Source organism: Heterocephalus glaber, unplaced genomic scaffold (assembly GCF_053883595.1).
Source record: "Heterocephalus glaber isolate CG9 unplaced genomic scaffold, H.glaber_assembly_v1.0 deba00000006, whole genome shotgun sequence".
Lineage (NCBI taxonomy): Eukaryota > Metazoa > Chordata > Mammalia > Rodentia > Bathyergidae > Heterocephalus > Heterocephalus glaber.
In genome coordinates, this window is record NW_028258136.1 from 568901 (window position 1) to 591562 (window position 22662).

The 22662-nt window shown below is 42.4% G+C and overlaps 2 protein-coding genes and 1 long non-coding RNA gene across 4 annotated transcripts; 2 read left to right on the top strand and 1 right to left on the bottom strand.

Moving 5' to 3' along the window:
• Positions 1-282: 282 nt before the first annotated feature.
• Positions 283-7932, bottom strand: LOC110347412 (uncharacterized). Its single transcript, XR_002392038.2, has 3 exons — positions 5193-7932; positions 3141-3430; positions 283-1080 (listed from the first exon to the last, which is right to left on the bottom strand). It is a non-coding gene; the product is annotated as an uncharacterized LOC110347412 (long non-coding RNA).
• On the top strand, positions 2878-10502 carry Panx3 (pannexin 3). Its single transcript, XM_004874455.3, has 4 exons — positions 2878-3249; positions 4651-4793; positions 7923-8137; positions 9863-10502. Exons 1-4 carry the CDS (start codon positions 3069-3071, stop codon positions 10500-10502), a joined length of 1179 nt encoding a protein of 392 aa, XP_004874512.1. The 5' UTR covers positions 2878-3068.
• Positions 10503-13034: 2532 nt separating this feature from the next.
• Tbrg1 (transforming growth factor beta regulator 1) lies at positions 13035-22493 on the top strand. Of its 2 annotated transcripts, XM_087216901.1 has the most exons (10): positions 13035-13158; positions 13425-13878; positions 15664-15734; positions 16240-16472; positions 17382-17518; positions 17812-17958; positions 19946-20043; positions 20288-20398; positions 21410-21552; positions 22162-22493. In XM_087216901.1, exons 2-10 carry the CDS (start codon positions 13792-13794, stop codon positions 22305-22307), a joined length of 1173 nt encoding a protein of 390 aa, XP_087073027.1. In that variant the 5' UTR covers positions 13035-13158; positions 13425-13791; the 3' UTR covers positions 22308-22493. The 2 variants fall into 2 exon arrangements, with proteins under 2 accessions (XP_087073027.1, XP_012924605.3); XM_013069151.3 differs by lacking the exon at positions 13035-13158 and having other exon boundaries at positions 13420-13878.
• Positions 22494-22662: the final 169 nt, after the last annotated feature.

Here is a 22662-nt window from a genome sequence, read left to right on the forward strand (position 1 = left end):
TTTAAACTCAGGAGAGACGCAGAGCCAGAACAACCCAGCTAAGCTTTTTTCCTAAATTTCCAATCTACAGAATCTTTGGGATGATTAATGGCTTTTGCTATTGTGTTAAGCCCTAACTTGTTATGCAATTTTTTGTGTAATGGATTTCTAATACATATAACAGCATGGATGAATCTCAAAAATATTTTTAAGGGCTGGGGATTTAGCTCAGTGGTTCTGCCGCCTGCCTCGCAAGCTCAAGGTCCTGAGTTCAATCCCTGGTACCAAAAAAAGAAAAAGAAATTTTTAACAGAGAATCCAGACACAGAAAAGTGCATATAACTCCATGTGTACAAAGTACAAAAACAGGCAACAAAATTAATGATTCTCATAAATATAATGTATGGCAAAAGAAGCCAGACACACATACACAAAAAAAAAGATGATAGATAGATGGATAGATAGATAGATAGATAGATAGATAGATAATTATTTCTTTTTTTTTTTTGGTACCGGGGATCGAACTCAGGACCTCGTGCTTGCAAGGCAGGCAGCAGCACCACTGAGCTAAATCCCCAGCTATTATTCCATTTTTATAATGTATTAAAATACAAAACCAGGGGCCAGGGATTTAGCTCAGTGGTTCCACCACCTGCCTCGCAAGCGCAAGGTCCCGAGTTTGATCCCTGGTACCAAAAGAAAAAAAAATACAAAACCAATCTATGCTATTTAAAGTTAGGATAATGATCACCTTTTGGGAAATAAAACTTATTCGAAAGAAGCACAGAGGCAGTTTCTGAGGTGCTAATAATGTTCTGCTTCTTGACAAGGTGAAAATCTATTGAACTGCATGCTTGAATGCATTTTAATGTATGTATATTATGCTTTAAAAATATATAAATATTTTTAAGAAGCAAAAGAATATATATGTATTCAAACCAAAAATAACCATTTGGGGAAAACACACATAATTAAAAGATACCAAAATGAGAATATGGAGAAGGTGATGGAAAATAGAAACAATCTCTTCTGATGTCCCCATGCCTGGATCACTCCAGTTAGCACACGTGAGGCAGATGTGGTTCAGAATTATCCACTGTCCTGTAGGAAGAGAAGAAGCAGACCCAAGTCACACACTTGTGGGCAGGTTAAAAACAGTTCCAATAAAGACCCACATTCCATGTGTCTAAAACATGAAATGTTATAAACCAAGGTAACAAACTGTTGAATAAAATGTGTTCTATCTGCCTGCCTTCACACACACACAGACACACACAGACACACACACACACACACACACACACACAAACACCTGTCATGAAGGTCAGGGATGCCAGGTTCAAATTTAGAATCTTTATATTCATCAGGCCCCCAACCCAATAGCCTTTTCTTCCCAACCCAGCTAAGTCATACACAGCAAAAACAAACTCACAATTGCACAGATGGATACCCAGGACTTCTAAATTCCATCCAAACCCCCAAATCCCAGTACCCTAGAGCCCAGGTGCACCCCAGCAGCACAAACATGAGGAAAAGGCCTACATAGGTCCCAGAAGCAGGCCAAAGCCATTTGGGTGGAAATTAGTCTACTGTACTGAAGAGTGTCTTAGGTGATGCATAGGTTCTGTACAGGTATAAAATGGGAACATCCCTTAGGCCTGCGGACTCCTTACCTCATGGGAAGGATACAGCCAAAGGGCACTCGCATGTAGGCCAATTAAGGGTAGCTAATAACAAATTTAAAGGTAATACTAGTGACAAGAATACACTATTTTCTCATCCAATCTACCAATTTGAAGAGCAGACACTCACTATGTTATACTTTCCATCACTGTGACAAAATACCAGACATGGTCAGCTTAATAAGAGAAAATGTTTATTTTGACCCATGGCTTTAGAGGTTTCAATCCATGATCAATTGACCCTACTGCTTTGGGCCTGTAGCACAGTACATCATGGTAATATCACATGAAGAAGCTGTTCACTTCATGGCCACCAGGACAAAGAGAAAGACAATGGAGACTAAAGCAGGAGGGTCACAACTTCAAGCTCAGCCTGGGCAACTTAGCAAGGCCCTGACTCAAAATAAAAAAGGGCTAGAGATATAGCTCAGTGAAAAGGCCCTAGGTTCAAGTCCCAGTACTGAAAAAAAAAAAAGAGAGAGGAGAAGATGAAGAGTTTGGGGCCCCAATATCCCCTTCAAGGGCTTGCTCCCAAGTGAACTAACTTCCTTCACTAGATTCTACCACCTCCCAGTCACAGCACAAGCTGGGGACCAAGCCTTCAACACATGAACTTTTAGAGGACACTTATCTAAAACACAGTACTTGCTCTGCACTTTACAGCTTACAGAACACTTTCACATACAACACTCTTAATCCCCACAGTCCCTAAGATCCTAACATACCACCATTTGAGGGATGAGAAAACTGAGACAAAGTGACGTGCCTGAAAGCATACAATTAAAAAGTAAGCACATTCTCCAGCTTTTTAAAGAATTGATGGGGCTAAAACAAAGGAAAATCATAAATTTGTTGAAATTTGGGGGAAGAAGACCAGAATCAGGACAGAAAATTTAACACCAAGTACAGAGCAGTTTCTGGGAAAGAGACTGAACAAAAACTACTCTGTAGAGTAAGCAATCCGAGCTGAGTCCAGGGGGCTCCATTCCCACCCAAAACCACAAAATGAAGGGCTTCAACACATTTAAGCAATCCCCACCCAAATTCCACATCAACTACATGGGGAGCCTGACCCCATAGCCCTCCTTCACTGCACCACCCTGCTGAAAATACTTTATTAATGAGAGGGCAGGATAAAGCCATGGACTTCATCTGCTCAGAGACAATCCAGAGAGCAGCCTGGCACTAGCCACACATGAAATCCGACCCTCCTCCAGTAAGGACCCACTAATTACCGGGGTGCCTGGCTCAGGGTCTGGGCAGTTATTTAGAGAACCACTGCCTGCTCCTAGCACAGATGTCCATGAGGCTGGGGCTGCAGCACTGTCTGCCTGAAGCTCTCATCTCCTCACTCCACTGGCCCAGGACACTTCCTGCCACCTCTGTAGCCCCAAGCTCAGCAGCATCATGTCTCTCGCACACACAGCTGCAGAGTACATGCTCTCAGATGCCTTGCTGCCCGACCGCAGGGGCTCCCACCTCAAAGGCCTGCGCCTGGAGCTGCCCCTGGACCAGATGGTCAAGTTTGTGGCTGTAGGCTTTCCCTTGTTGCTGATGTCGCTGGCATTCGCTCAGGAGTTCTCCTCCGGTAAGTTGCTTCCAAGACTGCACTTTATTCACTGTTTGCATGGACTCAGAGATGAGACAGCTCCCCACACTGACAGGTTTCACAAGGTTTCCAAGGCTGGGCTGGATGACTGGAGGGGCAGCCCATGCATGAGTGTAGGCATCAGCAAAGCAGAGACACTGAAATGGTTTTTAAATTTGGTCTGAAATTTTACAATAAAAAATAATTAGCTATAATGTCAGTTTCATATAGTTTGTATCAGTTTTCAATAATGACCCTTTTATTCCAGTTTTCCTGTAGATTAGAGAAGGTGGGGTCCCAGCATCTTTTCTGGTCCTGAGTCATCTTTGTCTTAGTCACACTGTGAATAAGCCTCTCATTTTCTCTGAGCCCTCTCCCCACCTCCCCCCGCCAAGGTTACTAATTTAAGAACATATGTGAAATGCCTGACATAGCCTTACTTGGAGAAGTTGGATAAACCCACTGCCTCCTCTCCACAAACTTCTGCCACACATATTAACATACACAGATATGGAGTATTTTAGGTGCTGGATTAACTTAGCAAATCCACTACCTCTATTAAAGAGAATGTGAACTTCTGAAGAACAGGAACCTCTGGCTTTCACTTTTTTTTTTCTTAGTTTCTATTTTTTTATTAGTACACATTTATAATACATAATGATTGCAGTCCTTGTGGTGTGTGTACATAACACATCTCAATCCTTTTTTCATCCTCTTCCTCTCCCCTCCCCTCCTTCCATCTCCTGGTCCCCTCCCCTTTTAGCTTAGTACATTTTCTAGTGAGATATGCCAACTTTCTACTGCTTCTACAGTCATCTGCAAGATGGGGAAAGGTATTAGTTCCCGGCTCTGACTCTTTTTGGAGAATGATGGGAAAACAGGAAAGCCAGAGACCTTCCTCCAAGCCTGCTTTCCTTCCAGCACAACTTACCTGCCCTTTTGCTTGAGCTGGGCTCAGAAGTCCAGGCAATTAATTCTCTATGTTTTAGAATCTAAAAGACACCAGAGGTCTCGGGAAGGAGATGTCACCAGCAAACCACAAACCCTCTGGTGCCAAACTGCAGGAGTGTAGGGCCCACCACTGGCTACCTGCCAGGGTGTCCAGGGGATGCTCTGAGGAACAAGAACTGCCATACCTAAAAGGCTGTCAGCTCGTTGGTAGGCATGAGCCAAATGATGGGGTTCTCTCCAGTCACTCCCTATCTTCCTGTGATAGAACAGTGCCAAACTCAGAAAACTGGGCTTGGGAAGAAGGCATGGGAAGAAGATAATGCTTGCCAGACACAAAAATTGACAAAGAATTGTGGAGGCAGCCCCTGAAAACTCTTCAGTGATGGTCCCTTGGGTTCCCTTTCTTCCGTCCCACCTCAGAGCTGTCTCAAAGCTGCACTCCTGTTCCAGGGTCTCCAATGAGCTGCTTCTCTCCCAGTAACTTCAGTGTGAGGCAAGCTGCCTATGTGGACAGTTCCTGTTGGGACTCGCTGGTTCACCATGAACAGGATGAGGCTGGCCAGTACAAGACAAAATCTCTCTGGCCCCACAAGGTAAAGCAACACCAACTCTCTATCAGGCCGGCTGAGTGGAAGGAGACAGACCTGAATCATACTCCCTCTCTCACTGAATCATTTTCCCTACTCCACTTACTTTCATTGCTCCACTTACTTTCACGTTTCAAGCATTCTTCAAATGCCTGCTGACTCTTGGCTGACAGTTTTTACCTGACTGGAAGCTCTGCCTGTGGAGAGGCTAGATGACAGGCAGCCTTAGTTGAAGGTGATCCTTTTGATCAACTTCAATGAGACGAGCACCAGTACGATAGTCTTTTCTCTGGGCTGGCCAATTTTCTCTAACAATCACTCAATCCTTCATTTGTGGGGAGAGGTAGGGTGCAGCCGGTATTAAGCCTGGCTGCCACCCTCTGGGAACTTGGTCACAGGACTCACCAGTGTTCTTCCAGCTGATGCCGCATCCTTAGTACAGTTCTTCTGCCCTCAATGGACTCAAGTGCAGAGTTTAATCTGGTTTCATCCCTCTAGAGTAAACCTCAAGCCTCTGGCAAGGGAAGGAAAGATTGGTTGCTGGAATGTATTACCTTACAGAAAATATCTGCAAGGCTGTTTCTCACATATATTTTTCAATTTTCCTATTTTCAGCCCCAACTATCCTTTCATTTTTTAAGGTTTTCACCCAATCTAGAGGCTTTCTGGTCCTGAGTTGCAGAGCTTGGTTTCTCCTGTCCCAACTCCCGACCCGGTCTGCACACTGATGTCTTCTATCACACAGCTCAATTCCGGTTTTCAACATTTTGCTGCTCTTGTCTCCTCTCCTATTTTCACTGTCTTTGGACGAGTATGCCTTTTTACCCCTTATTGTCATCTTAGTGGTGTTTTATGAGGAAATGGTGATAATATGTATTTTCAGTTCATGGTGTTCAGTGAGAAGTCACTCACAGCATTTTCTAGGGATGATCTTTTTTTTTTTTTTTGGTACCGGGGATCAAACTGAGGACCTTGCCCTTTCGAGGCAGGAGCCAGAACCACTGAGCTAAATCCCCGGCCCTGGGATGACCTTTTATAAGGCCTCAAAATGTTAGTTCTAGGACTTGGACAAAATCAGAGACTTGATGGAGAAAGCCCAGGAAGTCTCTGTCACTGATAGTTCAAGCAGGGACTAAACAGTGACAAATTCCAGACATTACAGAGTGGATTCACATGTCAGGACAGTCAAAATGCCTGATCATCAAGATCACCAGGAAGCTTCTAAACACAAACTACTTCAAACCTAAAAATCCACTCTGTAGGGGTGAAAGGCTTATCTTCAAGGAATGCTATTTCTTGGACAGAAGTAAAAAGGTTCTAGTTTCTCTTGAAGCATAGTGTACTTATCCTAACTTTCTTTGTTCAAGGAATACACACACACACAGACACACACACACACACACACATCCTATGAAGAGGCAGATGTGCACACAGGAAGAACACCCAGGATGCTGCACCTGCAAGCCAAAGAGAAGGCCTTGAAGATCTGTCTCTCGTAACCTTAGGAGAACCAACACTGAACTGTAAGATGATACATTTCGTGTGTGTGTGTGTGTGTGTGTGTGTGTGTGTGTGTGTTAAGGACATCAGTTACACTGCATTAGGAGCCCACCCTATCCCAATATTACATCATTTTAAATTAACTAATTATATTTACAATAACACTATTCCACTATTTCCTTTTTTTTTTTTTTTGGTACCAAGGATTGAACTTTGGTTCTTGAGCTTGCGAGACAGATGGCAGAACCACTGGGCTAAATCCCCAGCCCCCTATTCCACTATTTCATTCTGAGATACTAAGGATTAAAGCTTCCACATATTTGGAGTGGGAGCAGAAACCACAAACACAATTCAACCCATCTCAGTCCCTTCCCTCAAGATGCTAATAATGTAGCTGAAGAGACAAGGCTTATGCATTCCTAAAAGTCAGTTTGCATATCTACATACCTGAAAGAACCCCCAAAGAATTTCAAAATAGGATCATCATTCAACATCAGCAAGAATTGAACAATGAGAAAAGACCAGTGTACATCTGAGAAACCAATGCAGGAGAACACAATGTTGATTATGCCCAAAGCAGGCTATAAAGAGTAAGCAGGGCAGAATGTAAACAGTTAACCCCACAATTGGCTTGTTTATAGAAGTGAGTCTAGCTGAAGCCTACCTGCAGAGGTCAAAGTAACTCCCACCCAAATTCCATTCCCACAGTTCAAACTTTCTTAACTAGAAGACACGGTTCTAATTACAATCATATATTTTGTCTCTTCTGTTCCTAATTCAAGAATGCTTTGTCTTGTCCTTTATGAGCTTCTATTAGTTTCCATAGAAACTGCATGATTGCCATGTCCTCACACATAGTCCCACCCGCACACATAGCTTGCCTTAATCTCAATTGATTACTAAGAAAAATCAGTGGCTTGGACTGAGCAAAACCTTTGCTAATTAAGCAGCATTGGCCGTCCTGGCTCCCTGCTTTCTTTCTCTCTTAGTTCTGTCTTTTAGGGTTTTTTTGTTTTTCTTGTTGTTGTTGGGTGTTTTTTTTTGGTTTTGTTTTTGTTTGTACCAAGGATCAAACTTGCCACCTTATGCTCTTTTAGTTTTTTTTCTTCCTCAGGCTTGCATTGTACTCTGAGCAGGAGACTGGAGCCTACTGCAGAGATTTTTGGTAATGTTTCAGGGGTTCCAAGTAAGCCAAAGAAGGCTAAATAGAAAAAAATGGTATTTTCTCTCCTCTGGGATACCATGCATGGCCACTGGTAGCCATGACCTCAGGCTGGCTACTTAGCCTGACACATGGCAGGGTGGGGGAAATCTCTCAATCGCTGCCTCTCTTTCCCCATCCCCTATACTCCATGCTCTCTCATTCTTTCACTTTTGCTCTTTCTCTTCTCCTTGGTGCCCTATTCAGCCCATAAATCAGAAAAACAATAGATAACAGACCTGGGGAGCAGAAGATCTACAATTCCAACCAGGCCTTACTATATTCTTCACCATCAGGAGAGTCTTAGGTGGCCCATTCCCCATATCATTCCCCCAGCCCCAGCAGGAATTGGGGAGAAGTGAGCCCCTCACTCAATGCTGTCACTAAAGGTTCAGCACCCTGGACTCCCTTCTCAGCCAGCTGTCATCCTACAGGCCCTCCCCTACTCCCTGATGGGCCTGGCTGTGGCCATGTACCTGCCAGTGCTGCTGTGGCAGTATGCAGCTGTGCCAGCACTCAGCTCAGACCTGCTGTTCATCATCAGTGAACTGGACAAATCCTATAATCGCTCCATCCGCCTGGTGCAGCACATGTTGAAGATCCGGCAGAAGAGCTCTGACCCACATGTCTTCTGGGATGAGCTGGAGAAGTAAGCTATCTCTTCACCTTTTCTGGAGGGCTTGTTTGAGCACTAAGATGATATCCATGCACAGTAATCTTTCAATTATCCTCTACGTCATCCCTCTTAAGAGAGCAAAGTGCTCACTCATAATCTCATGAATTTTATGTAATTCCTGTAAAGGGAAAAGAAGGACTCTACCTCTAGTTTACAGATGAATACAAGCCACAGAGGGGTTAATCTCTCTAAAACACCACTCATGTACGCTATTTTTCTACTCAGAAACCTCAAGTACCTCCCACATCATGCCTATCAAAAATATCTGGATTCTCCCAAATATTTGCCCAAGGCCTCAACAAACTGTCACCAACTACTTTTTTCAAACTTATATTTTTGAGACAGGATCTCATTTTGTAGTACAGACTGGCCTCAAACTCATGGCAATCCTCCTGCCTCCGCCTCCAGAGTGCTGGGATTATAGACATGTACCACCTTACTCCCCAGCTCCTTCAAACTTCTAACTAAATGAAACATCCAAAACTCAAATTTTTTTAGCATCTTTGGTGAGCATCCTTGGGAAAGTCTATGTAAATATTCCAAAATCCAAAACAGAAAACAAAATTTGAAGCACTTCTGGCCCTAAGCATTTTGGAGAGGGAATATTCAACCTACAACAGATGGCAGAAAACTTCCACTCTGCCTGCTCCTTTTCCCCTGAACAAATCATTTATTTATCTAGTTGCTCATTTATTTGATACCAGGCACTGTGCTGGGTGCTTTAGATATATTAGTGTGTGTGTGCTGGGGACACGGGTTGGGGCAACAAAGCTACACCTGCATACATGGTGTTTACATTGTCTTAAGGGAAAACAGACAACAGATAAACAGAACACGTTAGGATATGATAAGTGCTATGAAGAAAAAATAAAGCAAGGGAGGTATGGAAAGCAGAGATGGAATGTGGTACAGTTTTAAATACAGTAGTCAGTGTGGGCCCAACCAAGAGGCCAAAAATTTGAAATTAGATTAGGTCTCATGTTTATGTACATAATATATCCTCTCAAAAAGTTCTTTGTCTTTTGAAACCCAGCTTTAAGCCAATATTCTCTATAAAGATTTCCGAACTCTCCACCCCTCAATGTTATTCTAGGGTCTAACTTTCATAACTACTATGGTTTGTATCTATCAACTTAGTAACAAATCAAGTGCTAATTTTATTTTGTACTTGCATGTCCTATCTACCCTTTCCCCACAAGTCAGACTCTAAGCTTCTTTGGAGCAGAGACTAGCTTATCTGTACCTGAACACCACAGCTCTCAACAAATACTTACTAGCACATTTATTCATATAAAATTAATTAACTGACCCAAAAATCACACACAGAAATACAAAGGCCAAGAATTAAAATACACTTTTAGTCTCCTAGTGTAGTACTAATTTATAAGCCTATTGTTTTTTAAGAGTCCTACTTCAAAGCTTAGAGCTTTAGTTTGCCTTGTTGGGCATAAGTCTTCTATGACCATTCATTACTCAATGATCATTCCCTGGGTTTATTACACTGCACTCATTACTTGGAGAATCAAGGTATACTCACACACCCGATTTAGAGGGAGAATCATGTGAAGGGACAAAAGGTTTCCATGTGAACCAAGACTATCCTGTTGAATATTCAAATCTGTTACTTCCCCACATGATTCCAAGGGCGTGGTTCTAAACTGTTCCTCCTAACCTTGCCTCCTTTCTTCCCCTGCCCAGGGCCCGGAAAGAACGATACTTTGAATTTCCCTTGCTAGAGCGGTATTTGGCATGTAAGCAGCGCTCACATTCACTAGTGGCCACCTACCTCCTAAAGAACTCCCTCTTGCTCCTCTTCACGTCAGCCACTTACCTGTACCTTGGTCACTTCCATCTGGGTATCTTCTTCCAAGAAGAATTTAACTGCTCCATCAAGACAGGGATGCTGCGTGATGAGACACATGTCCCCCATCTGATCACATGCAGGATGACCTCCCTGTCTGTTTTCCAGATTGTTAGCCTCTCCAGTGCAGCAATATACACCCTATTGGTTCCAGTGATAATATACAACCTCACACGGTTATGTCGGTGGGACAAACGACTCCTGTCCATCTATGAGATGCTCCCAGCTTTTGATCTTCTCAGCAGAAAGATGCTGGGATGCCCAATCAATGACCTCAATGTGATCCTTCTTTTCCTCCGAGCCAACATCTCTGAGCTCATCTCTTTTAGTTGGCTGAGTGTCTTATGTGTGCTGAAGGATACAACCACCCAGAAGCACAACATTGACACAGTGGTTGACTTCATGACTTTATTGGCTGGCTTAGAGCCCTCAAAACCTAAACATCTCACCCAAAGGGAACATGATGAACACCCATAGTTAAGAAAGAAACTATGGAGTAAGAAATTCTGTGGAAAGTAAAACTCTCTCACCATCTTCACAAGCCACACATTGTAATACATAAAAATACCTACTTCAGAATTGCTAAGCTTGGGTTTACATGAGTATCTTGTATTTGTAGAAATGCGGACATAAATATGAAATCCGGAATAGAAGTCAAAGAACTAAACTATTAGGTCTGGAACATTCTATGAGGATAGGAAAAATAAATAAAAGTAAAATCTAGGAATTCTGAAAGAAAAGAGGATTCTACAGGCTATTTATGGAGGCAGAGTGTATACTTGGCTTATGTCAAAGAGCAAGTGAACAACATGGTAAGAGATTAATAAAAATGTCAAACACCTGGAGATCCTTTGGTGTGGATTGAAATCCTAAGAATTTGCCCAGTTTTGCTTTGTGGAAGTCATCAGCCTTGCCAGGGCCTGTGGGACCTGCCAAATGAGTCAGGAAATACTGATAGCTTAAACCAGTAATCTGCTCTTGGGGTTTAAAAACAGAGGTAAGTGCCACGCATAGCCATAAGTCGAGCCTTGAGGTGTCCAGGGATACTTTTCATCATGTAAGCCAAAGACTCATTTCACTAAGACCTGGGATTATGGGCCATGGGCTCCTTCATAACTTTTAATGAGCCCAAGTATGTTTTAATACCTCAGGGGACTCTATACCTTCACTTATAGCCAATCACTGAATAGCAAACACTTAGAACTAAAACAAAGTAATACATAAAAAAGTGCTCAGTGCTAGTGAGCCCCTTTGGTCTCTTCCCTAATTTATCACCTCATCCTTGTAGCTAACTCCTAACCCTGTACCTGGAGCACTGATTTAATTCCAAAAGACTGGTCAGCCTATAATACCATGCTGTCTTACTTTTTATATTTCTTTTGAAAGATCCCCATTGTGCATTTCTCAGAAGAATTTTTTGCATAGGCCATTTAGACCCCTCTACATATGTTAGTGGAAAAGCTATGTTGCTTCTGCCAAATTCAGATGTTTGCCTAAAACAAGCAATGAGCTGATATATGGATGTTCATCAATGACTTCTATTGTCAAAAAAAGTCCAACTCATCAGTTGGCACACAAGCCTTTTCATAAACTAAGCCTTGCTCAAAACTTCAGTCTCTCTTCTCTCCACACAAAGCTTTCACTTTAATCAGTGATTTGCAGTTCCCATGCTTCTCATGGCATTAAACATTGGAACATGCTTTCTCGGCTACCCAGGATGCTCTCATCCGGGTCAGTCACTACCTCTCCTTCCACATATATTCAGGCATATTTCCTTCAAGAAGCCTTCTTTCTAACCCACCTCCCCAACTGGATACTGCCATACCAAGCAAAACCTACCTCTAAAATAAACATATTACACTGTATTAAAATTGCTAATTCTTTCTCTTTAATTAAGTTTCCTAAAGATTGTGTGATCATAAGTACTAAATAAATATTCTACACAAATTAGCAAAAGATTGAGTCAATCAGTAGCATCACATTCTTGGGAGCACACAGTCCTAGCCTCTAAATAGTCCTGATATGGAAAAAGCTTTATACACAAAAACTCATTTCACAGCAATTGATTACGAACATGGAAATACAAAATAGAAAAGTTATAATCAGAATATTAACCAGCCATTTAAAATTATGCTTACAAAGTATTAACACTGTAAAATGATAACGATAAATAAACAAAAAGGAAAATAAACCAGAAACATACTCAGTAGAGTTTGCATAAAAGTGTGTGAAGGGATGGGAATGTAGCTCAGTGGCACCACACTTGCCTTGCAAGCACAAGGTCCTGAGTTCAATCTCGGGTGCCAAGAAAAAAAAAGAAACAAACAAACAAAAGTGCGTGAAAATATAAACATACACGAAAGTTAAAAGTGGTTTGTGCCAGGCATGGTGGGGCAGGCCTGTAGTCCCAGCACTCGCCTGTAATCCCAGCACTCCCCTGTAATCCCAGCACTCCAGAGGCAGAGGCAGGAGGATTGCCTTGAGTTCGATGCTAGCCTGGGCTACATAGTGAGCTTAGGGTCAGCCTGAACTACAAAGCAAGATTCTGTCCCCCTCCCCCCCCCCAAAAAAAGTGGTTTGTGCCAAGTTTTTTGAGGGTTTATTGAGTGGGGGTGCTTTGGGTTTAGGGAGGGGTTTTGGGGGGGTTTTTTTTTTCTTTTGGGAATCAAAAAATTTACTTAAATGTGATCAAGCCTCCTTTATTTATTTATTTATTTGCAGTCCTGGGTATCAAACCCAGAGAGTGCTCTAACATTGAGCTGCAGTAGGGGCCCTCTTGATTTTTAACTGTCCTTCTGCATTTTCTAAATTTCTAAAATTTGCAAGAAAATTTTATAATTGTAAAAAAAACTCCAATGAAGACCTTAGTTACAAAGTTAGAATTATAAAAATATAGGTTTATGTACAGAAATACACTTGGTTTCACTAGGAAAATATTTACGGTGCTACCAAGCCTGCTTGTTAAATCTTCCACCCTCCCTACTGGATTCTAAACTGTCAAAGCGCCAAGACCTTTGTTCCTGTTCATTACGGTGGACCCAGCTCCTAGGACGATCACAACAAATTTGCGTGAGCAGCATAAGGGAAAGCAGTCCCAGAACTTGCGTTGGAGTGTTTCCTCCCATCCAACAAGGTCGGTCTGTACGAAGTGTGAAAAAGTGTTGAAATGCAGTGCCCTGTAAGTGCGCGAGGAGCTAGAGTTGGTAAAGTTTTGTTTGCTGCGGCCTTTGTGCAACAATATCCTCCGCTAGACACACAGACGTACTAGACTTGGACTGTCCTTTCCCGCCGCCCCCCCACCCCCACCCCCACCCCCACCCCTCTCTCCGCTCTCCGCTCTCCGCTCTCCGCTCTCCGCGATCACTCGATCTCTTCCCAAACTCATTTCTCCCTCCCCAGTCTACGGATCCAAAGGCCCACAACCTCTCAGACTTCCAGACACGGAAAGTACACGCGGTCTGCGTCCTGACGTAACTTCCGGGGGGCTCACTTCCGAGACAGACGCGCAACTGCTAGGAAGTACCGGTAGCCGGTTTGGTCGCAGGAATTCTGGTCCAGGAGTCCGCTTTTGGGACTTCCTGTAGACCTAGTTTCCTAGAGGCCAGAATCCGCCAACCCAGAGCAGACAAAGCCGCTTCCGCGCCCCCTCGGCTTCGGAGCCAATGCCGGCCGCGTCCTGGAGCCTCCGTCGTGGGGCTTGTCCCTGAGCCCGCTGGGCAGCGTCACCTCCTCGCCGAGGGCCTCGCCGCAGTCCAGCAAGGCCAGGATGAAAAAGCTTCCGAAGAAGAGCCAGAACGAGAAGTACCGGCTAAAGTACCTGCGGCTGCGCAAAGCGGCAAAGGCCACGGTGTTTGTGAGTCTGCTGGTCCCTCAGACAGTCTCCGTCGCGAGACTGCTTTCTAGCGATGTCTTTCCCCAAGTTGTCCCCCACCCCAGAGGGACAGTATGAATATAGCGTTAGCTTTTCCATGTACTTTACCATGTGTCCTTGGTTAAGTTAGTTTCTCTAATCCTGTTTACTCGTCTCTAAACGGAGCTAGTGACTACTTTGCAGACGATTAAATGAGGAAAATAAAGTCCCTGGTACTTAGAAGATCTGCCAATGTTTGGGTCCTTATTGTTATTAGCTATTCTCAAGAATGCACGGATTTTCGAGATAACCAGAGAATAAGGCACTATTTTAAAAATGAGAAAACTGAACCTCAGATGTGTAATTTGCTTTAGGGCGCTGTGTCAGAGCCCTGACTCCTAGATGCCCTAATCCCACTTTATTATGTATTTCCACTACACAGCTTATTTCCCAAGCTTTCCACAGCCCCTTTCCTGACTCCTTGCCTACAAATGTTCTGAACTCTTTCAGTAATTTCCCCTTGATAAGCCCGTTTGAGTCTCGCAAGTGTTTTGGGGTTTGTTTTGACTGCACTGGGAATCGAACCCAGAAGAGCCCTGAACATGCTAGGGAGTGCACTACTACTGAGCTACACCCCCAGGCCCTTCCTTTGTTTTATTGTAGGGGCATCGGGTTTATTGAATGAACGAACTGGCTTGCCAGCCATAACTTTGTATCACAGTGTTCTGGCTTACTCAAGCTTGCCTCAGTGCTTGGGAATAGGGATGGATTCCTGCGGTGTCCTTTCACATATGAAACTGTAGTTTTCCTCTTCTTCCTATGCACTTTTTGAAGCATAAGGAAAGGTTTGGAAATTAGAATACTCATTCCAAAAACATTTTTTCAGCACGTGGTATGTGCACTGGAGAAAAATAAGTAGAATTAAGAGGACTTTACCTTTTATTAAGTATTCCTTTTTTTTTATCCCCTACATGTCAAAGGTACCTAAAGCTTGGAGTCTGTATTTAAGTAACATAAGGATATTGATTCCCTCAAGTATGTGAAGAAAGTTTTGTGATGAAAAGGAATGTTTTGAACATTCAATTTGAGTTCCACCTGTAAAGCATCCAGAACAGCATTTCCTTTAGGATTGGTGCTTAGGAAATAGTCATCAGGAAAAAAAAAAAAAAGATATTTGAACATGTACAAGTAAATTATGACGTTTAGGAATGACACATGGGGCCGGGGATTTAGCTCAGTGGTGCCGCTGCCTGCCCTGCATGCACAAGGTCCCAAGTTCAATCCCCAGTACCCAAAAGAAAGAATTTTACACATTAGATTTTATTTTGTTCCATCTAGTTTTTCTCTCTAAAGTACTATTATATGGGTTGTTTTGGGTTAGATTGCCTATTTTCTCAAAAAGGCATGGACAGTCCTCATAGTTACATACTAGTATGAATTTAGTATGTTCTTTTCTCTGCCAAAGGCCACCCTAATCAAGGTGAATGTGACTGTACATTTTAGTTTGTCCAGGAAAATCCTGGCTCACCATATTGTTCTGGCATAGACATTAATAGTGCCCCCTTTTACCTCACAAGTGTGAGACATTGGATCATAAATTATACAGTTACCATGCCCACAGTAGAACCTTACTGCCTTTCCCTTTAGATTTATTTATAGCTTGTCTGCAAGGTAGAATATTCCTTCCTTCTTTCCCAGTGACATAGACTTTCTTGATTTGAAATAAGGATCCTCTTCCCAATACAATACCTTGATCTTTCATTTATTTTATGAAAATTATTCTTAAAGGAAAATGCTGCTATTTGTGATGAAATTGCTCGTCTTGAAGAAAAATTCCTTAAAGCAAAAGAAGAAAGAAGGTAAGCTAGCTTCATTTTGGGTTCAAGTACAGTGAAACTCACAACCTGTGGCATAAGTTCACACACATCCAAGTCATGTTGGACCATGATGATGTGACAGCTCCTCTTCTCATCTTTCTGACAAACCCTTCTTACCACATCTAATAAGTAATCTTGGTAGAATACCCCAACTATAAAAGCCAAAGATAAAAGAAATGCTCATTGTACATATATTTAGTCTGTACTACTCAATGTAGAGCACAGTGGGTACATATACACCTAATTTATAATAAATGCCTCTCAGTGCCTAACACCTTCCAACCTCAAGGTGGAGGACCCTTTTGGATGCACGAGAGGCTTCTTGAAGTGCTGATTATCCTCCTGGGCCTCCTTGTTCCCAAGATTCAATAAGAGCTATATTTTTATGAGTGTGATAATCTTTGGCTTATCCCAGTACTTGAATAAAATATTGAATTAGAACAGAACAGAATTTCATACCTCTGCTGCCTTTCTTTCCTGACCCCAGGTACTTGCTAAAGAAGCTTCTCCAACTTCAGGCTCTAACTGAGGGGGACGTACAGGCTGCAGCTCCTTCCCACAGCTCCAGTTTGCCCCTGACTTACGGTGTGGCCAGCTCTGTGGGAACTATACAGGGTGCTGGGCCCATGTCTGGGCCCAGCACTGGGGCTGAGGAGCCATTTGGGAAGAAATCCAAGAAGGAGAAAAAAGAAAAAGGCAAAGAAAACAACAAACTGGAAGGTACTTTGGGGAGACAGTACATCAGTTGCCCCAGTGGCTCAACTACAGATGACCGAGACATGGCACTCTTAGCCACATGTGGCCACATGCACACTTAAAGTCTCATAATTCTCATAGAAGCCCCATGGCAAAGCAAGTGTCTTATTAGAGCCACTTTGGGTGGAAAGGTTCTGGTTAGATCTAGTTAAAGGCAAAGGGAGCAGACCAAAGCTTCTTCTCTCCCTTTTCCCCCAATTGTCTGGGTTGCAGTCACGTCAGTGTTTTCTAGAGGCAGGGAAATGGGCTAGGTGACCTCTTGAGCACACTACTAGCTTGGGAAATTTCTGATCTTACAAGTAAAGAGGACTTAAAAATGTAAGGCGTTGATCCCCTGATCCTAACATTGGAACTGGTTCCTGCCTGTGGGCAGGTTACGGAGATACTCAAGCCCTCTGGCAAAAGCCCCATATGCCTTTTAAGTGAATACAGATGGTCCCCAACTTACAGTGGTTCGGCTTAATGATTTTTTTAGCTTCACAGTGGTGTGAAGGTAATTCTCATTCAGTAGAAACTGTATTTTGAGCGATCTTTTCCTGAGATATCGATATGCAGAATGATGTTCTGTTGCATTGCTGGATAGTGGCAGTGAACTGCAGCTCCCACTCAGCCACAGGAGCACAAGGGCAAGGACAAACACTTTGTTGCTAAGATATGATGTTTAGTAGGTTAGGTATATTATATGCATTTTTAGTTTACAATATTTTCAACTTAACGATGGGTTTATCAGGACCTAACAACATTGTAAGTCGAGGACCATCTGTATGTAAAACTATGATTGGCTTATTGCCCTTAGTGTTCACATGTAAATCTTTCCCTTCCCCTCAGCATTGAGAGGGTGCTAAAGTGGGTGACCCAAGATTTGCGTTTCAGTTCTGAAGAAAACATCCAAGAAAAAGAAAATGGAGGGAGGTGCTCGCAAGCTGGTCCAGCCCATTGCCCTGGATCCCTCTGGACGGCCTGTGTTTCCCATCGGACTAGGGGGTCTAACAGTGTATAGCCTGGGGGAGGTGAGTGAGACCAGCGACGGACGTACAGAGAGGAGAGTCAGAGAAACATGGTAATGGGGTTGAGCCTTCCCTCCCTGTTCCGATTAGCAAGAGCCCCAGCTGACCGTACCAACCCCAGAAAGACTCCAGTCCCTAACGAAACCAGGTCAGTTTTGTCTGCTACACAGCAGACACTTTTTCTCTGTGATTTCAGCCACTCTTTGCAGCCCCAAAGTGGTTCTAAAGGCTACCACATAAACTGGACATGTAAAGCCTTCAGTCTCTCAGTCCCAAGTTGGGGGAATCTTTTATAGATCATCACCGACCGACCTGGCTTCCATGATGAGAGTGCCATCTACCCTGTGGGCTACTGCAGTACTCGAGTGTATGGCAGCGTGAAGTGCCCAGACCAGATGTGTCTGTATACCTGCCAGATCAAGGACGGTGGTATGCAGCCTCAGGTACCCATTCAAGTATAACCACTTTTTCTTTTTGAGAACCTTGTCTGTTCTAGCACTTACTATGTGTTACCTATTCTGACACAAGGTAGATACTATATAATTGCCACGTGGGTAACCAGAGATGCAGAAAAAGCAACTAGCCCTAAGTCACATCTTGAACTGGGATATGAATCTAATTCTCAAACTGATGCCTCTCCTGTGAACCATGCTACTTCTACTGTCCTTATGACTATGTGAGCCAGATCAAGCCTACTTATGTTAAGTACAGGCTCGGGAAAGATTAGTTTGATGCACTGCCATTTCAGGTTGGACCAAAGTGGAGGTAGCAAGGAGACTGCATACTCAAAAGAGGCTGTGCCTATCCTTAAGGACCTGAGAGTCTCAAATCCTACTCTTGTTCGAGACCTTTCTTCATCCTTCTTAGTGTAAGATACTATGTAGTTTATTTCCCCATCCTTCACCTCTTGATCCTTAGGAAAAATTAGACCATTTTCAGAGTTCCAAGCTTCACTAACAAAATTACAGATCACTAGATTGGATGCGAGGAGGTACAGGCAAGGTAAAGAACCTTTGCACAGAGGCTGGGAGAAGCCTGAGCCTGCCTGTCACACCTGGAAAGTGCTCAAACAGAAAGACTGTTGTAAGCAGTAGGCCACATTTATGACAAATCTATAAGTGCAATGCAAATCTAATCAAAATCCTAATCGAATTTTAATGAAAATTAATAAGCTGATTCTTAATTTCTTCTAAAGATAAAATGCTAAAACATTTTTGAAAAAAAAGAACCTGTGAAGTTTTCAGTTTTCAGTTTTAGGTAACGAGACAAAATATTTGTAGGTATTTTCTGAACTAGGAATTTAGCTTTTTTCCCAACATCAACTGACATTAGTACATAAATATATGTAATACTTGGATCTGTTCCCAGATGACTCTATTTCATTGATCTATTTGTCTAAGTGCCAGTGTGAATTAATCACTTTAGCTTTACAGAATGTTTTATACTATAAATGTTAAAGGACATGAGGATGAGCTGCCAGGCTATAGTTCACAGTCAGGGACATCACAACAATAAAATGTGGAATAAACAGCTTTGTGAAGAAGGGGGAAAAATAAATAAATAAATAAATAAATAAATGTTAAAGGAAAATGTAGAAGAACTTTTTAAAATCTTAGGGTAAGGTGAAAAGGTTTGCTTAGGCAAGACATGAAACATTGAAGCCATAAAGGAAAATAACAGATTTGACTATTAAAAATTGAAATACTTCTAAATGACAAAAAAAAACACCATTAATACACAAGCAACAAACAGGAAGAAAATATATAGGAAAGGATTAATATTCAGGTAAATTATCCTATAGAATAAGATAGAAAGCAGTCAGATAAAACAAAAAATGAGACCTTAATTCTTCCCATAGGCAAGTATCAGAATTTGATATCTTTAATAGGGTATATAAGAAAACAAGTATATATTAGTAAGAGTGAAAATTGTTCTTGTTTTTTTTGGTACTGGGGATCAAACTCGGGACCTTACGCTTTCCGAGGCAGGTGGGAGAACCACTGAGCTAAATCCCTGACCCAAAATTGGTATCTTTTTGTAGAGCAACTTGGCAGTGTCAACAATTTTAAGAAATACATCCTTTGACCCAGAATATGGTGCTTCTAGATAATCTTGTATTTCCTAGAGAAATGTGCAAATGGGAACAAAAAACATATCACTGGACATGGAGCACCCATTTATTTTCAAAACAGTATCTGTATTTTAGCTTAATGATATAAGTAAATGGATAAGAAAGGCTAGGGAACAAAATAACCAAGAAGTATAAAACTGAAATAAAAGCCTTTCTCTGTTTACTTGTGTGTCTTAACAGGAAATTGTGCCCACTTTCTAGTGTGGTATACAGCAGCTTCAAGATCTAGAGTGAAGAAATAGAGTAATATGTCTCTGCTTCCTCCTTGCAGATTGATCTAATTGTTCTTTTGTCCCCAGTTTGAAATTGTTCCTGAAGATGACCCCCAGAATGCTATTGTCAGCTCTTCTGCAGATGGTTGTCATGAAGAACTGCTCAGGACCATCAGTGATACTGTGTAAGTTGACCAACAGATTAAAGACAGGCTAAAAGGTCAATGTAGACCTTTTCTCTTGCTTTTAGTGAAGAGAGATCCTGTTTTCTAAAGACCTGTCCTGCATCCTTTAGACATCTTATTAGCTAGAATCTCCAGATATCTAAGTCAAGAAAGCTTAGCCTGTGTTCATACCACCATTCCATTCTTAAATTCATCTTCATCTCCCTCTAAGCTCACAAACTCATATTCTTCCTCTCCTCTCTAGGGGGAAATTGATGCCTAACCTGCTTCCATCAGGAGCTGACTTTTTTGGGTTTTCTCATCCAACCATCCACAACCTGATACAGAGTTCTCCAGGAGCTCGAAAGTGTGTCAAGTAAGTGTGATCAAACCCATTCCATTGAGTTAAGTTCAGTGATCAGCCAATCAGAGACCTAAACTGGCAGTTACTCTTTATTCATACTTTGGGGTGGGGGGAGGGGGGACCGGGTCTTGCCATGTAATTCAGAATAGCCTTTAACTCACTATATAGCCCAGGCTGTCCTTGAACTTGCAGTGATCCTCCTGCCTCAGCTTCCCAAGTGCTGGGATTATAGGCATGTGCCACCATGCCCAGCCATTCATACATTTATTGAACAACTATATCCAAGGCATGTTGGCTTCTTGACAAATGTATCTCAGTATTGACCCTTTTATAACTCTAGACTGATGAGCAAGAGCCAGAACCCCACTGTACTGTAATTATTATAGGTTGGATACCCTTTATCCACAATGCTGGGGACCTGAAATATTTCAGGTTTTGAATATTTGCATATAAATGAGATATCTTAGGGATGGGACCCAAGTACAAAGAATTCATTCATGCTTTTATACACATAACTTGAAGGTAATTTTACACAGTACTTTTAGTGCACCTACATTTGGTCTATGACCTGTCATATGAAGTCAACTGTGGAATTTTCTACTTGTGGCTTTAGGTGGACACTCAAAAAATACTCAGATTTTGCAGCTTTTTGAATTTTGGATTTTCAGATTAGGGATGCTTAATTTGTATCATTTTCTTTGTAAGCCATAACAGCAAAAGGGTTGGCAGGTGGGCTGGAGATTGAGCTCAATGGTGCCACTGCCTGCCTCACAAGCACAAGGTCCCAAGTTAGATCCCCGGTACCAAAAAAAAGAGGCGGGGGGTGGGGGGTGGTTGACAGGTGTAGCAGAATATGTGTCGTGAAAGAGGCCTGCCTATTTTCTTTCATGTTTTTTTTTTCCTTAGTATGTCTTCTCAATGTATGTGGAGGAAGCCTAAAAAAAACCTGACCCCTTTGGAGGTAGAGGTGAGTTATTACAGACTAGCACAGAACCTCAAGAATGTTTGCCTTTGATCCTGCAGTTACCAGTGGGTGAAATTTGATGTGTGCAAACCTGGAGAAGAGCAGCTACCCCAGGGTCCACCAGAGAATGATGCAGCTGTCAGCTTTGAAGCTTTTCAGAGACAAACTTTTGACGAAGACCATCATGATCCCATTTTTCCAGGTATCTTTTCACTTTGCTTTTCTGGTTTGAAAACACCATACCTCCTTCACACATTGCTGGGTACTCCAAATATCTGGGCAGTAAGTGATAGAAATTTTCACTGATTCTACTGCAGAGAGTATTGAATTGGAGGGAGGGGATGCAGCCTGCCTAGATCCCTAGATTACTCATAGAAGGTATGGGAAGCACCTGTGATTCCAGCAAGGCAGGGCCCCCAAAAAAACTGCAGTATGTCATTCTCTAAGCTAAGACCTAAGTGGAACACAGGAAAGCTTTCTATAAATGGAATACCATTTCAAGTGAAGTTAAAAGTCTCAGGTTGTTACATTGGCATGGATTCCTTCCCACAAATGGGTAGAATGATCAGGGGTTTCAGCATTGGAGTCATATAAGGTATTAGTGTGCTGTGTAACCATAGGCAAATCACTTCATCTACTTCAGTTTACTTCACTGTAAAAGTAAATGTCCTGATTGACCAACCAAGGGCAAAAGTGGGCTGACAGATGAGATGTAAGGGTGTTAAAGAATTAAAAAGCCACACGTGTATCTTGACAAAACACTACTAAGATTCACAGGCAGCTGTGGAATTTAAGGACTTGTTTTCTCTAGGATCCTTGGACCTCCCCGCGCTGCAGTCTGCAGCCTATGTGGCCTCTTATCAGCCTGAGTTCCTAACCCAGGAACCCTTGGTAGAGACACATCTACAGCACCTGGAGTCTACACCACAATGTAGCCCAGCCCAGTCTTCAGACTGAACAAGAGGAGGTCAGAGCCTCTTCATTTTCATCATAAGGAATGTTTTTAACTTGGATTGTATGGAAGGCAGCAATTCAGAAATAAAGAAGATAATATATTTCATCATGGAGGTTCCCGTGGTGACAGTGTACCCTGAGAAAACTTCACTTGCTTTATTTTCAGTAATAAATTTCTGTTGAGAGTTCTGCTTATTTCCATCTTCTTGTAATCAGGATATAATCCTTTTGTGCTCCACTCTGCCTGACTACAAGAGCTGCTATATTAGTCTCTTCAGACTGCTATAAGAAAATACCATAAATTGAGTGTCTTACAAACAGACATGGATTTCTTGTTGGACATGGGGCACACACCCAT